Below are 15,503 nucleotides of genomic sequence, written 5' to 3' on the forward strand. Positions count from 1 at the left end.
CTCACACTTGTCCCAGCACTTTGGGAGGCCAAGGCAGGTGGATTGCTTGAGCCCAGGAGCTTGAGACAAACCTAGGCAACATGATGAAACCCCATCACCTGTACAAAAAATTAGTAGAGTGTGGTGACGAGAGCCTGTAGTTTCAGCTGCTTGTGAGGCTGAGACCGGAGAATCACTTTAGCCTAGGAGGTCAAGGCTGCACTCTAGCCTGGGTGACAGTGAGACCCTGTCTTAAAAAAAAGTTTTCTTATGTAACTTATAAACTAGCTCTTAGTGGTATTTGAAAGGAACAGCCCCAGAGTTGTTTTCACTAATGATGGTATCATTGCAGTAAAAGTATAGCGATTCAACGTGACTACTTTGAAGAAATATACAGAAAATGAGGTGTATCATGTGTGACATTTATGTTTAAATTTAAAATTAGTTTATAGTCAACTCATAGTTAATATGTGAATATTTTTTACTAATTTCAAGTGATTCTTTGATCCTTTAAATAATTTTAATATGCTTTTTTGTTGTTTTTTGTTTTGAGATGGAATCTTACTCTGTTGCCCAGGCTGGAGTGCAGTGGGGCGATCTCGGCTCCCTGCAACCTCCACCTCCTGGGTTCAAGTGATTCTCCTGCCTCAGCCTCCCGAGTAGCTGGAATTACAGGTGCATGCCAACACACCCGGCTAATTTTTGTATTTTTAGTAGAGACAGGGTTTTGCTCTGTTGGCCAGGCTGGTCTCCAAGTCCTAACTTCAGGTAATCTGCCCGTCTTGGCTCCCAAAGTGCTTACAGGCGTGAGCCACCATGCCCAGCCTATTTTAATATGTTTTAAAGAGACTTTAGCTTTTACAACATGTCTCTAAGCTCATATTTAATGACCTGCAGCTTTTTTTGTAGAATTTAAAGTCAAGGCAGGAGACTCATAATACTTTATCCAAGTATATTTTGTTAAAGCAAAAAAAAAATGTCATGTGATCTTGTGGAAAAGCCATACCATGAGGAAATTTTAGCTCCTATAAATAGGTGAAACTATTTTTAAACAACTGTTTGCTTTCTTGGATTATTTGTCATTGGTATGAGAAAATACAGCTGAATATTTAATGTCTAAATAATATAACTCATAAATGGATGTGGTTGTATGCCAGTTACTCTTACACTACATAATATCTCAAATGTGATAATGGTCGCTGAGGCTTTGGATGGCAAATTAGGGCTTTCCCAGTGGTTATTGTGGTGTATGGCGTCCTTGTCTTCCCTTACTTATGTTTTGTTTTTCTTCTTTCTCAATGAAAAGCCATTAAGTCTTAGTTTATTCTCTGTTGAGGCAAGCATTTGACATTCATTTGAATTCCCTCAACCTTCCAGAAGCATTCAGTATGTTTCAACTGTGACTGTGGGCAACAAAATAATACAAAGTGAAAAACTGTAGTTCCTGGTGTGAGTATTTCATTAGGTTTATTGATCCTTGGCCTTACGGTATCCATGTGAAATGTTCAGACATCTAATTTTTTACTGCTAAATAATTTTTTTCAGGGGATAAATAATAAACCTTGTAAATTAATTATTTGAAGCATAACTGAAGATGTCAGATATATGAGAAATTATTTACTATTACTGTTTCAGTCATTTTCACTTCTAATCTTGTTAATTACCCAAGAATCTCTTGTACAAAGGATAGTAATCATTAAAATGATTATATAGCACCCACGAAGTGCTTTAATATACGTTTTAATCTATTCCTTAAAACACCTTCTGGAGTATATGTTCTTAACCACATTTTTTATCAGAGGACACATTTAATCACTTGCCCAAGGTAAAAACACACATGGTAGCTGATAAACTTTATGTCATGCTCTGCTGTTAAACCACCAATATAGTTAGAATTATTTTGATCAGACAAGAGCGAAGCAGTTTTCCTGTTTTTAGTGAGTATGTATGTTTGTTTAATTTCTGTGCTTTGATCTCATTCATAACTTTGTGTGTGTGTGTGTGTGTGTGTGTGTGTGACACAGGGTGTGGCTTTGTCACCCAGGCTAGGGTGCAGTAGCATGATCTCAGCTCACTGCAACATCCGCCTCCTGGGCTCAAGCCATCCTCCCACCTCAGCCTCCCAAGTAGCTGGGACTATAGGCACACGCCACCACACTTGGCTAATTTTTGTATTTTTTTGTAGAGATACGGTTTGCCGGGCTCAGAGCTCAAGCAATCTGCCCACCTCGGCCTCCCAATGTGCTGGGATTACAGGCATGAGCCACTGCTCCTGGGCTCATTAATAACTTTCCAGAAATTTTGATTCGGAATCTCAGGTCAGGCTTTCTAGATAAGGATAAATGAGTGTGTTGAGCATGTGTCCCACCTGGCTCTTAAATATGTTTAACAAAGTTGGGGCTGTTGAACCAAACTGGCATTTCTTAAAAGTTGAGCTTCTTAAAGACCTCACTTTGCACCACAGTTTTCTAAGTGTGAAACGTACTAATCTGCTTAACACATTATTAACACCTTAACGTGACATTTGTTTCTACTTCTAACTTCCCTTGAGCAATTTTCTATATTGAATTGTTCCTGGGTATCAGAATTAACCTTTCTCTAGAATTGTTCCAAAGGTAGCTCCACATTGCCCAGAACTAGTTTTTGTTTTGTTTTGTTTTTTGTTTTTGTTTTTGGAGTGGGAGACAGAGTCTTGCTCTTGTCACCGAGGCTGGAGTGCAGTGGCGCGATCTTGGCTTACTGCAACCTCCGCCTCCCGGATTCAAGCGATCCTCCTGCCTCAGTCTCCTGAGTAGCTAGTATTATAGGTGCCTGCCCAGCTAATTTTTATATTTTTAGTAGCGATAGGGTTTCACCATTTTGGCCAGGCTGGTCTTGAACTCCTGACCTCAAGTGATCCACCCACCTTGGCCTCCCAAATTATTGAGGTTACAGGTGTGAGCCATGGTGCCTGGCCCAGAACTAGTTTCTTACATGACTAGTAGTAGCCTAGCCAAATCCTCCCTTATTCTTAACTTTTCTTTGATCTTTCTTTTCTCAGGACTTTGAAGATGTAACTTTGAAGTAAATGAAAGAAACTTAGACTCTAGAATAAGACTTGCAGGTTTGACTTGGTCTGTCCTAAGTAGGTCATTGTTAGCCCGCTAGTCACATCTTTGATCTATGTTAATTCATTCTTTTATTTATAAATTCAGATAAGATGGTCAAAAAAACAAACTTCTAGGGGCAAGTGAATGTCTAAGCTGAAATCAAAAGGATGAGTAGGGTTCGAGAGGGCAAGAAGAGGGAGAGAGGACATGCAGCATCTCTGAAAGCCTGGTGGCATGAAGCATGGTGATTGAGGGACAGAGGATATTTTGTTTGAACTATAAAATGTTAGAGAGCTGGAAAATTTTAAGATGATATTCTAAAGGGAAGCAAGGCCCTGATCATGCAGTAAACCATATTACGAGTTTAGATTTTATTATGAGATATGAGAAATTATTGAAAGAGAAGGGTTGGTACACAGTTAATCTTGTGTCTTCTTATTTCTCTTGTTTTCTTACTCAGTCTAGATGCCCTAGACAAACATTTCAATAGTTCCTTTCTTAGATCTCTTGGCTATTTCAAGGACAAGGCAGGTAATAAAATATGCTTGGTCTACAGTGTTAGCATTTTGGCATTTTTCTTTTTGTTACTTTTTAATACATGGTTCTGTGTCCTATAATTTTTTCTTATTTTTCTAATATTTGCGTTTTCCACATTTCACACTTTAAAAAACTCTTCATAAATATTTTTATTGGCCACATATTCTGGTCAGTGGGTCGTTGTTTACTTAATTTCCTAATGGTGGATATTTATTGTTGTTTCAGTTTTTCTTGTTAGAAAGAATGCTGTGATTTACCTTTAGGCAAAAGTTTAAATATCTTAACTGTAGACAAAAGTTAAAATATCTTACTTTTTAAAATATTTCATTGCCAAATTGCTTTCCCAAAGAATTGTACCAATATGCGAACATAGCCATTTCATTCTACCTTCCCCATCGTTGTTTTTTTTTTTAATTGCTTGCTATTTTAATAGTGAAAAATGATATCACATTTTTATTGCATTTCTCAGTTATGTCGTTGGCCGTATTCCCATATATTAATCATAATATTTTGTATCTTGTAAACGTTCTTTTTATGTACTTTGCCCATTTATTCATTGAGAATTTTAAGATTTTTTTCTCATCCGTTTTATGAGCTCCTGATTAACAAGCTCCTTTATACCATCTTATTTGAATATTTTTATCAGGCTGGTTGTTTCAGCATAATGGGGATTTTGTATAGACCAATCTATTGATAATTTCTTTGTGATTTTTTTTTTCTAATTAAATAGCCTTCCACCTGAAGACTTACAAATATTTTTAAATTCTTCTGCTGGTTTTATGACTTCCTTGTTCATGTTTTCTTTCACTTTCTCAGTGTATCACATGAAGTGAATGTTAAACTGAACTTTTTTCCAATTTCTTCGTCTCATTTGTTGAGTCTTTCCTTTCCCCTTTGGTTTCTGATTTTTCTTTCCACAGCTAACAATGTTTGAGAATTTATTATGTGCTAGGCACTGTTCTAAACACTTTATCTGTATTATCTCATTTTCTTCTCACAACAACCCTGTAAGGAAATAGAGGCACAGAAACCTAGTTTGCTGAAGTGACACAGCTAGTAAGTAAAGCTTTGTCACGTATTCAGTTCTTCTGTGTACCTGTGCTGTCATTGTGCTGTTGTTTCTATGTTGTGGTTATCTTTCTATTTTTATGCCACTATCATTCTGTCCTAATTATTATGGCTGATATATGTTTCTGTCTCAAGAAAAGCTAATACTGGCTGGGCACGGTGGCTCACGCCTGTAATCCCAGCACTTCGGGAGGCCAAGGCAAGCAGATCACCTGAGGTCAGGAGTTCGAGACCAGCTTGGCCAACATGGTGAAACCCGATCTCTACTAAAAATACAAAAATTAGCTGGGCATGGTGGCACATACCTGTAGTCTTAACTACTCAGGAGGCTGAAGCAGAAGAATCGCTTGAACCCAGGAGGTGGAGGATGCAGTGAGCCAAGATCGCACCACTGCATTCTAGCCCGAGTGACAGAGCAAGACTCTGTATGAAAAAATAAAATAAAATAAATAGGTTAATATAACTGTAGTATTTACTTCTTTTTCTATTCTTGCTTGTTTATGTTTCTAAGTGAACTTAAGGTTCCAAAATGTTTCTCATTGGAATATTTTTCAGAATTGCCTTAATCTGTAAACTATACTGGAAATAATTGCAACTTTATAGTATCCCACCAAAGTCCTCTGTACCTTAGTGTTTGATATGTACCAGGTGCTGACTAAATATTTGAGTGAAAGAATGAATGAATGAATGGAGAGATCTTAGTTTGTCATCTGCGTCAAGTCTTAGTTTATACTTCTCGTTAATATTTTTCAGATTTTCCCCATTTGATCCTGCATATTTCATGTTAATGTTACTTGACATTGTATATTTTTTCCCATAATTTTCTAATTATTTGTTGCCAATATCTGTTATTTCTGTTTTTTTGTTTTGGAATTTCCCAAATATTGTTAAAAAGATTGGCAATAGTGGGCATCCTTGTTTCGATTGTGATTTTAATAGAAATATAAGTTACTCTTCACCAGCAAGATGTTGGGTGGTAGTGTGTAATACATTCTTTTATCTAATTCTTAAAATATATTTTATAAGGAATAATTTTATGAAAGATTTTAGGTTAACTCTTGACTGACATTTTTGGTATTAAAGGAATTTGCTGTTGTTTGATAGCATCATTATGGAAGATATTGAATAGCACATATTTGTGATCTTTTAAGTTAGCTGTAGAAGCCATCTTCTCATGTGGTAAGTGAATGTCTTTCTGACTTTCTTCTGGGTCCCTATTTCACTGATATCTAAACCTGGTTTCTAGCAGGGAAGAGACTAAAGCAAGCACATCCTTTCATTCCCTTGCTCTCAGTGTATAGAGCTGAAATGTTTCCATATGTAGGAATTTCTCATAGCATTGAGTTTGGACATAGAGATGTGATAATAATCCTCAAAACAACAACAACATTACTGCATCTAGGAATGTGGGTGGGCCAAGACACTGTGAAGGGTTTATGTGAATTATGTCATTTAATCTTCAGAAAGAAAACACTGTTAAATTCTGCCAGCCCATTTTATAGATGAGGAAACTGTGAGTTACAGCAGTGAAATAACTTGTCTATGGTCATACAGCTGAGAAGCGGCAGAGGCAAGTTGCTTGTAAAGTAGAGCCAAGCCTTACGGATGGATGGGTGAAGATAGATATAGATATATGTGTGTATAGGTATGTGTATTTCTGTACACATATGCATACATATTTGATGTGCTTGAGAGATGCTGAGGACTAATGCATTTTGAAATTTTTCTGGAGCCAGTAATATAGTAGTACTTAGTGGCAAATAATGAGCCTTTTTACATTAATAATAAGAATATAATTTCTTTGGAAGGAAATACTATCTAATTATAGTTTCCCTCAGTATATCTGGGGGATTGGTTAGCAGACCCCTGTGTATACCAAAATTTGCACATATTCAAATCCCAAAATCGGCCCTGTGGAACGTGCTTCCTTATGGAACCTATTTATACAGTATGTGGGTTTCACATCCCACAAATACTGTGCTTTCAATCTGTGTTTGGTTGAAAAAAATCTATGTATAAGTGTGCCCATGCCATTCAAACCCATATTGTTTAAGGGTCAACTTTACTTTAAGGCTAGATAATACTTCTAAGGACTTAGAGTCTGAGTAGTTGATGTATATTGTACTTGTAAGTCTACCAAGTTTGACTCTGCATTTTGCAGACATGTCTGTAGGATTGACATAATCCATAGGTGCTCTTAATGCAGTAGTCCATAATTTGACTTTCTTACTACTTTTCCACCTAAAAATTCTAAGACAGCATTGAATTTTTGGTATCCTCAGAGGCAAAGACGGTTACCTCTAACATACCTACTTTCTGGGCGGACGCAATGGCTCATGCCTGTAATCCTAGCACTTTGGGAGGCCGAAGCAGGCGAATCACCTGAGGTCAGGAGTTTGAGACCAGCCTGGCCAACATGGTGAAGCCCCTCACTACTGAAAATACAAAAATTAGTCGGGCATGGTGACAGGTGCCTGTAATCCCAGCTACTTGGGAGGCTGAGGTGGGAGAATTGCTTGAACCCGGGAGGGGGAGGTTGCAGTCAGCCGAGATCGCGCCATTGCACTCCAGCCTGGGGGATAAGAGCAAGACTTCGTCTCAAAAAAAAAAAAAGAAAACTACTTTCTGTGAAAGTCGGTGTATATGTTTTTTTAAATAAGACACAAGTATGTGGTAGAGTAGGGATTATCTAAGCAATTAGTCCCTATCATGGATGGTGAAGGTACTAATCAGTGTTTGGGAGGGAGTGGAGACAGCTTCCGCATATAGAGAGGTAATGCATTTTAAAATCATTTAGGGGACTTTTTCAAATAATCCTGTTTCTTCATGGTGAGATTCCCTGACACAGTGAGCCAATCAGGTTTGCTAAGGCAGAAAATGTTCAAGAGCCACTGTACTAGACAGCATGAAAGAAGACTGTTTTGTTGAAGCTTAATGGTAATTTTTCCATAATCCTGGTCCTTAAAAAGCAAAAAAAAAGAATACATTAGAATGTTGTTACTTTTCTCTCTCTCAATAGAAATGTTCCTAAACCAGCAAAGGAGGCTATCTGAATTTTTAAAACTTTTTACAAAGGAACATAAAAATTCCTTTCTGTATTTTTTCCCACCTCTAGAAATGCTTGAAATGAGATTCTGCTTTATGTCTCACAAATTAAATACCACATTTGTGTCTCACCCATCTCAGTTACGCTATCTTGCATTTTAATCAATCCTGTTTCAGGACTTCTTTTGCTGCCTTGTGGCTGTTTCTTATGTTTGTCACTAATTCATAAGGTGGCTAACTTTTATATTTGTAGAGAATTTCTCAGTGATTTTCTTCTAGTTGGAGTTCCAGTATGGTTTGATTTGGAGTGTCAAGATCTGTCGCATGCCTAGCCTTAGTCCTCAGTCTGTTTTATTGGGTTCACCACCTGGTTGTAGTACCAAATGCCCTTTTCCCTTTCCCTTTCCCTCTCTCCTTCCTCACTTCCTCAGTACTGCCCAAGTTCATCAGACCCAATGATTTTATTCTTAAGCTAATCTTATTTTTAATTTAGGTAAGTCACATTCTGATTTGCAAAACATAAATTTTCTTCTCCTTCATATAGTAGGATTTTAGCTTTGTAAATATTTAAATTTTCCATTAATGGTGTGTTAAATCTACATTAAAACTGCTTCTTTACGTGTTTTTAAATTTTTTCATTATGTTTTTAACACTTTTCTTACATGCAAAAAACAAAACCATTAAACTTTTCTTATTAAAATGCAAAGCCTAGTGTCTTCTAGCTTTTTGAAGAGCTTTTGTCCATTATGTAATCTGTAAAGTAGCCAAGAGTTCCTCAGAAGCAGGACATCATTTAGATTTGAAACAATTATGGCTTGTCTGTAAAATAATGTTGTAGCATAACCATTCATGGGATGGCAGCTACGATTTTACTTCAGTGACAAAATCCTTGGATACTACCACCATTTTATTTACCTTAAAGATTTTACTAGGGTACCCTAGAACAAAAATGGTGAGGTCATTTTGATTCTGCCAAAGTTGGTATGACTGGAAAGCCAAATGACACAGTTATGAGCATAGACCTTTTATTTTCCAGATGTTTGACAGTGTAAACATACATAAAATACATATTAAAGTTTAGATGCTTTATATTTTGTGCAATAAATTGAAGCCTTAAAAAGAAAACATTTCTTTTTTTTATAAAAGAAACTCATTAGTTTACTTAATTAAGACAGTAAAATAGCAGCAAGTACCAAGACATTGTGCATTTCTTTTATTTAAGACAAGTTACTTCATTTACATCAGAGTCAGAAATGTTAAGACTGGCTTTCTTGAATACTTAATATAGCTCGAATCACTGGTTAGATATGGACATATTTTCCCAACTGTACATCAGAGAGGAGTGCTTTCATTAGTTTCAGAAAATGCAGACCCTCAGACAGCCAGCATGACCACAACATTGAGCATTAAGAGAAATGGAGCATTTACTTTCCAAGCATTTGCCACAGAAGGTAATGGAGTCTTTACATTTGTGGTTGTCTCTTCCCTCCATAAGTTAAGGGTTGTGCTTTGTTGAGGCATTTCAGAGAAATTATTTGGCATGCCACTAGTTATACTTAGGGTCATGGGTGTTGGGGATGATTTTGTTGAGCTAGTGAGGCTCGTGTTTGTAACCATTCCATCTTGGAGATGAATAGTTAGAGTTGCAGCTGCTGCTTCATGTGAATTGATAGTCTCTGTGGATGTATCTTCTGGATAGGGCACAAAAGCCTTATCAGTGCTAGTAAAGGTGCTGTCTTTGCTTAGAGTGGCACCAAACGTTGTCTCCTTTGTTCGATATTGTTTGGGTATTTTGGTCACTTTGGGTTGAGTTACCACACTCAGAGAGTTAATGGTGTCCACTGTCTGCATCCCACTTACAGTGAATAAGCTTGAGGTAAATCCAGAAGGTGTGGGATATATGTTATGTTCCTTTAAAGATGATATTTGGGTAGAACATGGAGTCCCTATCACATGGGCTTTTGTTTCCATCATCCACTTCAGTAAGTAAGTAATGTTTTGTTTGTGGTTGCATGACCACCTGTTATTGTAAAGGGTTATCTCTTGCAACTGAAAGAGTTGGTCAAAAGATTGGTCTGGAATGAATGTGAACTTATTGTTGTGCAGGTAAAGATGTGTGAGATTTGTCAGGTTTATTAATGTACCTGGAAGAATTTGTGTCAAAGAATTATTAGACAGGTCCACGATATGTAGTTTGGAGGGCATGTTGGTTGGAACTGTCCAAAGTTTGTTACTGCTGAGGTTGAGAACCTCGAGACTTCTTAGTGTATTTTTAATGAGGACAACCTTTTCCAGCATGTTCTTAGAAACATCCAGATATTTAAGATTCCACTGATAAGCAGTATCAGATTTGTCAAGAAGTTTAATGTTGTTGTTAGCAGCAGACATGTTCCACAGAGATCGAGGTAACTGAGCAGGCAGGCTTTCAAGCCTGTTGTTTGAAATGTCCAGGGTCCTCAGATTGGTATATTGGGTTAACTGGTTATGCAGATCAGTGAAGTGGTTATAAGACAGGTTTAAATGTATAATATTCTCTTGCAGTCCAGATGGTAATGTAGTCAAGTTTCTGCCTGAACAGTCCACATGCCTGTGCCTCTCTGTGCATATACATTGGAGAGGACAAATGCATAAAATACCAGGTGTGAGAAACAGAAGGATGAACAGGCAGAGAGACATTTTCAATATCTGATATTCCATCAAAGCCTAGAAACAAACAGATACACCCTTCTTTTAATATGCAAATACAGTTTAGGCATCTGCATGGGTCAGTTAGCATTAGGCAAAATTTTCAATAAACCTCGTTGTTGTTGAGTCCTTTTATAATTGTTCCAGTGATTAAACTAACAAAGCTCCCCTTCATTTATAGTCCAAATGCTTAATCCTTCAATTGGGCTATGTGGTAGAGAGAGACTCTCTCCCTACTCTCTCCTGCATTTTCTCCTTTATTTTCTCTCTCCCTCCCCCCTTTTCTAACCATATTCTTTATTTATCTTTCTAGAGCCTTAATATGATAAAACAGCATTCTTTGCAAATAAATAGTTGCAGTTGTAAGCTATTACTATTTTTGATGTTATGCTTTCTTACTCAGATGAGAAAAAATGGCTGTCGTGTCTTTTTCTTTTTAATCTCTGCAGTAACGTAATTCAATGTGTGTGTATAGGGTAGATTTTATTTAGATATTAAAGCAGTTCTTCGAAATTTTATCTTTATGTTTTTAGGATAAATATATCTTTGTAAAAAGCACTTGAAAAATCCAGACCAACACTGTACCTATAAACCTCACATTTTATAAAGTGATTTTTTTCTGTATATTTCAGTGCCCATTTTAAAGGGAAACAATATGTATATTTACAAAGTGACTGAATGTATAAAAAATATCCCTTGACTGACACTGCAGCAAATTTCTGGTGCATGCACTTGCTATTGAATATATATTTAATCCTAACGTTGACTTTTTCTTAGAAGAAAAAGGAAAAAGATTCCAAAGTCAGCCTTTTACTGATTTAAATAACATCTTACCGTGGTGTCGTCTTCAACATCAGCATCTCATTTTCTCCGGGAAACTTAAAGCTTAAAGGTCGTCTTGTTCTGTAGAGTCGGAACTGTTTCTGGCTGTGGGCTGTGCTTGCCTGCTCAGCTGCATTGTGTTGCTGTGAGCTGAAGCTCTGCAACCACCTGATCAGTACCACATAGGAGGACTGCAGAGCTGTCGCTGGTGCTGACTCAAATTTATGGCAAGAGGTGCACACGCAACAAAATGGACAATTTTTAAAAAAATTTACGGCATCAATCGTACCTATATATCTGATTTGCTATAGGATGGGATACCTTATGCGTGAGAGTTGGCCCTTACTCCTTTCTATGTATTTGTCTGAGATTGGGTTCCGTATTTTAACATTTGCCTAATTAAGAATCTGTGATTTTTTAAAATACGTCTACACTTCATCCTTTTTACATGTTGAAAATAAATTTGACCTTCCTCATGAATAGTTTTCTATATTAGTCCCACTATTTTTAATTCCTGCCTTTTTATATTCCTTTCTAAAATGGTATAATTTTCATGTCACTTTTTTAATATTATAAAAAATCTGTTTTATGATTTTTATGTCTTCCCCCAACATGGTGATTATTATGTTTAATCAGCTTTTCAAATTTATCAACCACTTAAATGTTCCGTCTTCCCTTTGAGGATGTATAGAAGTACTGAAATACGATGATTTTTTCTTTATCTTTCTGATACAATGGATCATTTGACCAAGGCTACACACAAGCCAGGATACATTTGGAAATTAGCATCTTATACTTTAGATTATCAGTTCCTATATAAAGTAAACATGTTTTATTTTATATATTTGGAGTTAAAGTTTTTTTTCTTTATGAAACCTTGGGTGGTAAGTGGGTATGAGTATTGTTTTTTCCAAAGACATTTTTGGTGCTATATGAATGACCATTTATTTGATTTTATGTTTTAAGAATAGCAGTATCAATTTAGGTGATTTCAGAGTGTTGCACATTTCATCTTTCTGGGAAAGTAGTTTATAGTTTTAAAATTACATGAAATAATATAAAAGGAAAATTTTTCATCATGAGTTTTATGAAATGAGATCAGATTTATGATAAATTTTGCTCCACTCTTCAATGGACTGCTTGTGTAAATCTGTTAAAACACAAATCTGATTTCCAGAATGGCAAGTTTAAAGAAAGCAAATAAAGTTATGGTATTTTCGTTACCAAGTGGCACCATTTAAAAACGAGTAATATTTAGCATGTTATATGTAAAGAAAATCTCTTTATGCCTTGTTACTAAATCCTTTTTTCTCTAAATTATATTAGCATTATTTAGATTATACCACAAATAGAATTTGTTGTATTAAAATTTGAAGTTTATTTTCTTACAAGAGAAACTATACTCTAGGAGCTACCTTTTATATAAAACTAATATTCCTCGAAAAGTGTCTGCATTTTAAGAGTCTGCAACATAGAAATTTATTGTTGGGTGCAAATTTATTGATTGGGTGCTTTATTGCCACTTTACTTTGAGGGTTCAGTTGAACTCTCAATGAGATTCTTACTGTGGATTTAGGAAACCAGCCATCCGTCATAGTGCTTAAAAGTAATGTGTTAAAAATACTACATTCAGCAATATTGTGGAAATAGGAAATGCATTGACATTTAGAGTTCTATTTAAGCTCATATATACACTGCTGCACTTCTAAAGATGTGACTGAGGGTCAATTTTCCAACCACTTAAATCTCTTAATTTTAGGAAACCTCATTAAGTCAGTGTAGAAGTAGAGTTATGCATTTTCATTACACTTAACAGTACTTTTGTTTGAAAGAAAGGACATGTTACTTCATTAATGGATTCAAATGAATTTGGGTTTAGGCTGTATCAAGTTTAGTTTCTGTTGTATATAATAGAAAATTCCAGTGCAATAGTAGTGGCAGTGTTTCTCATTTCAAGTTTGGGACATACCAAATTGCTTCATATTATTCAAAGATTATTGTAAAATTCTCAAAAAGAAAAAGGGAGATCATTTCAATATATTTGAATTGTAACAATCTCTTACACTGGGTGCAGCACACCAACATGGCACATGTATACATAAGTAACTAACCTGCAAGTTGTGCACATGTACCCTAAAACTTAAAGTATAATAAAGATAAAAAATAAAAATAAAAATAAATTCTCATGAAATGAAATAATACTATATTACTGTTACTCAAAAAAAGAATACTTTTTAGAGGCATAAGTATGTGTTACAACTTATTTTAAATATTATTCCGACTCATTACATTTTCTATTAGTCTGTCTAGGTCAGTAATGATAGTTAGGCAACTTTTACATTCTAGATTAAGCAGTAAATTAATTTACATATTCTTTTGTGTCCTAGGATATATTACCCCAACATTGTGAAAGGTATTACAAAGCATCTGCCAGGGAATAGCTATCCCACGCTAATCAGTGGTTTCAGTTTTCCATTATTATAGATAACATATGCTATGCTCAAGAGTCATATTGTTTATTTTTGGTAATATGGTTGGCTATTTAGACTGATTTTCCTGCTGAATACAACTGAGAGTACTCAATAAAGTATTTTAAAAGCATGAAAGAAATAACAACATAGAAACTACCAAGTCAAAATCCAAATGAATCAGTTTCTTTGCCCACCTCCCTACTCCTTTTTTTCTTTATGCCACTGGCTTGTTGCCAAAACTCAGTCAATTTCCTAAAATGTCTCTCATCTTGGAGTTTTCTCTTTGCCTCTTTGGGAAGATTTAATTTGTTCTTCTGTCCCCCATATTTTCTATAAGTGATTCCTCATATCATTGACATAATTGCTTATTTGCATTATCTCACAATAATTTCAAAATAATACCAGTATTGATTGCTACAATTAGATTATAGACTACTGAATAAAGTTTAAAATTTGTTTGTAGCCCTGCTTGTTTTATTTCACTAAAAGTGTATAGTAAATTCTGTGTTCTAATGCAATGTGAGATAATTCTTTTCTGTGCATTTTTATATCACCAACTTGATATAAACTTTGTTTCAGTTTTCAGCTTTTCAGGATCACAAGTCAAAATTATATAACAATGTACATTCAGATAAATCTTGCTTCTCTGTCTTTTCCATCCTATTTCCTTCCTTCTCCTATTAGTGACTGTTTTTATTAGCTTTTCGTTGTATCGTTAACATTTCTTTTTGAAAACCTAAAAAAAAGTAAGCATATGTGTGGTATGTTCTTATCCCCCCTTCTAATATAAAAGGTGACATATATATATATACTGTTAGATAGCTTGTTCTTTTCTTACTGTATCTTGAGTATCACTCCATATCAGTATATAGGTATCTGTATAATTCATTGTTTGATCCATAGTACTCCATTTGGGAATGTACCATGGCTTATTCAACCAGTCCCCCATTGGTGGACATCGGGGTTTTTTTCAGACTTTTGCTGTTACAAATAATGCCACAGTGAATACCCTTGTACCTAAATAATTTTATATGTTTGCCAGTAAATCTTTGAAAAAGATTCCTAGAAGTAGGATTGCTGGGTAAAAGGGTAAATGCATTTGGAATTTTTCCAGACATTACTAAATTCCTCTCCATTGATTATACCATTTTGCAGTCCCACCAACAGTGTATCGTGGTGTCCAGTTCTATACAGCCTCACTGTATACTTTGTTGTTGAACTTGGATTTATTGTCCATCTGATAGGCAAGTATCTCCATCTAATTTTAAATGCATCTCTAATTATGAGGGGGAGTATATGTCTTTACATATGTTTAAAGACCATTTAAATGTTTTCTCCTGTAACTGTCTTTTTAATGTTTTGCACTATTAAAAGTTGTGTTTTGGGTCTTCCCCTTCCTGCCCCATATTAGGAGCGTTTTAGATTTTAGAGGTATTAGCACTTTGTCTTGATTTAAGTTTTAATTTTTTTTCCAGTTTGCAGTTTGTCTTTTGGCTTTATTATGGTGAGGTGTGTGTGTCTGTGTGTAATGCGCATACGCATGTGTGTGACATTTAAAAGTTTCATATAATTTGATTTCCCTTTTTATTGCCTCTGGATGTTGAGTCTCAGCTAGGGAGGTTTTTTCCCACTTCTAGATTATAAAGGAATTCACTCATATTTTCTTCTATTACTTGTATAATTTTATGGTTTATATTTAGAACTCTGGTCCTTGGTGTTTATTCTAATATAGTGTGAAGTATGGATCAAATTTTTTCTTTTTTCCAGATGTCTATCCTGTTGTTCCAGTGCTTGTTTCCACTGATTT

At 35.5% G+C, this 15,503-nt stretch overlaps 2 protein-coding genes across 6 annotated transcripts in view; one reads left to right on the forward strand and one right to left on the reverse strand.

Moving 5' to 3' along the window:
* Window positions 1–15,503, forward strand: part of NF1 (neurofibromin 1) — a 324,371-nt gene that overhangs the window by 230,337 nt on the left and 78,531 nt on the right. The gene's annotated exons all lie outside the window — the stretch shown is intronic.
* On the reverse strand, window positions 8,789–11,383 carry OMG (oligodendrocyte myelin glycoprotein). Its single transcript, XM_032163048.2, has 2 exons — window positions 11,238–11,383; window positions 8,789–10,421 (listed from the first exon to the last, which is right to left on the reverse strand). The coding sequence occupies exon 2, from the start codon at window positions 10,413–10,415 to the stop codon at window positions 9,093–9,095; it is 1,323 nt and encodes a 440-aa protein (XP_032018939.1). The 5' UTR covers window positions 10,416–10,421; window positions 11,238–11,383; the 3' UTR covers window positions 8,789–9,092.

The sequence above is a fragment of the Hylobates moloch genome, unplaced genomic scaffold (genome assembly GCF_009828535.3).
Source record: "Hylobates moloch isolate HMO894 unplaced genomic scaffold, HMol_V3 SCAFFOLD_10, whole genome shotgun sequence".
Taxonomy (NCBI): Eukaryota; Metazoa; Chordata; class Mammalia; order Primates; family Hylobatidae; genus Hylobates; species Hylobates moloch.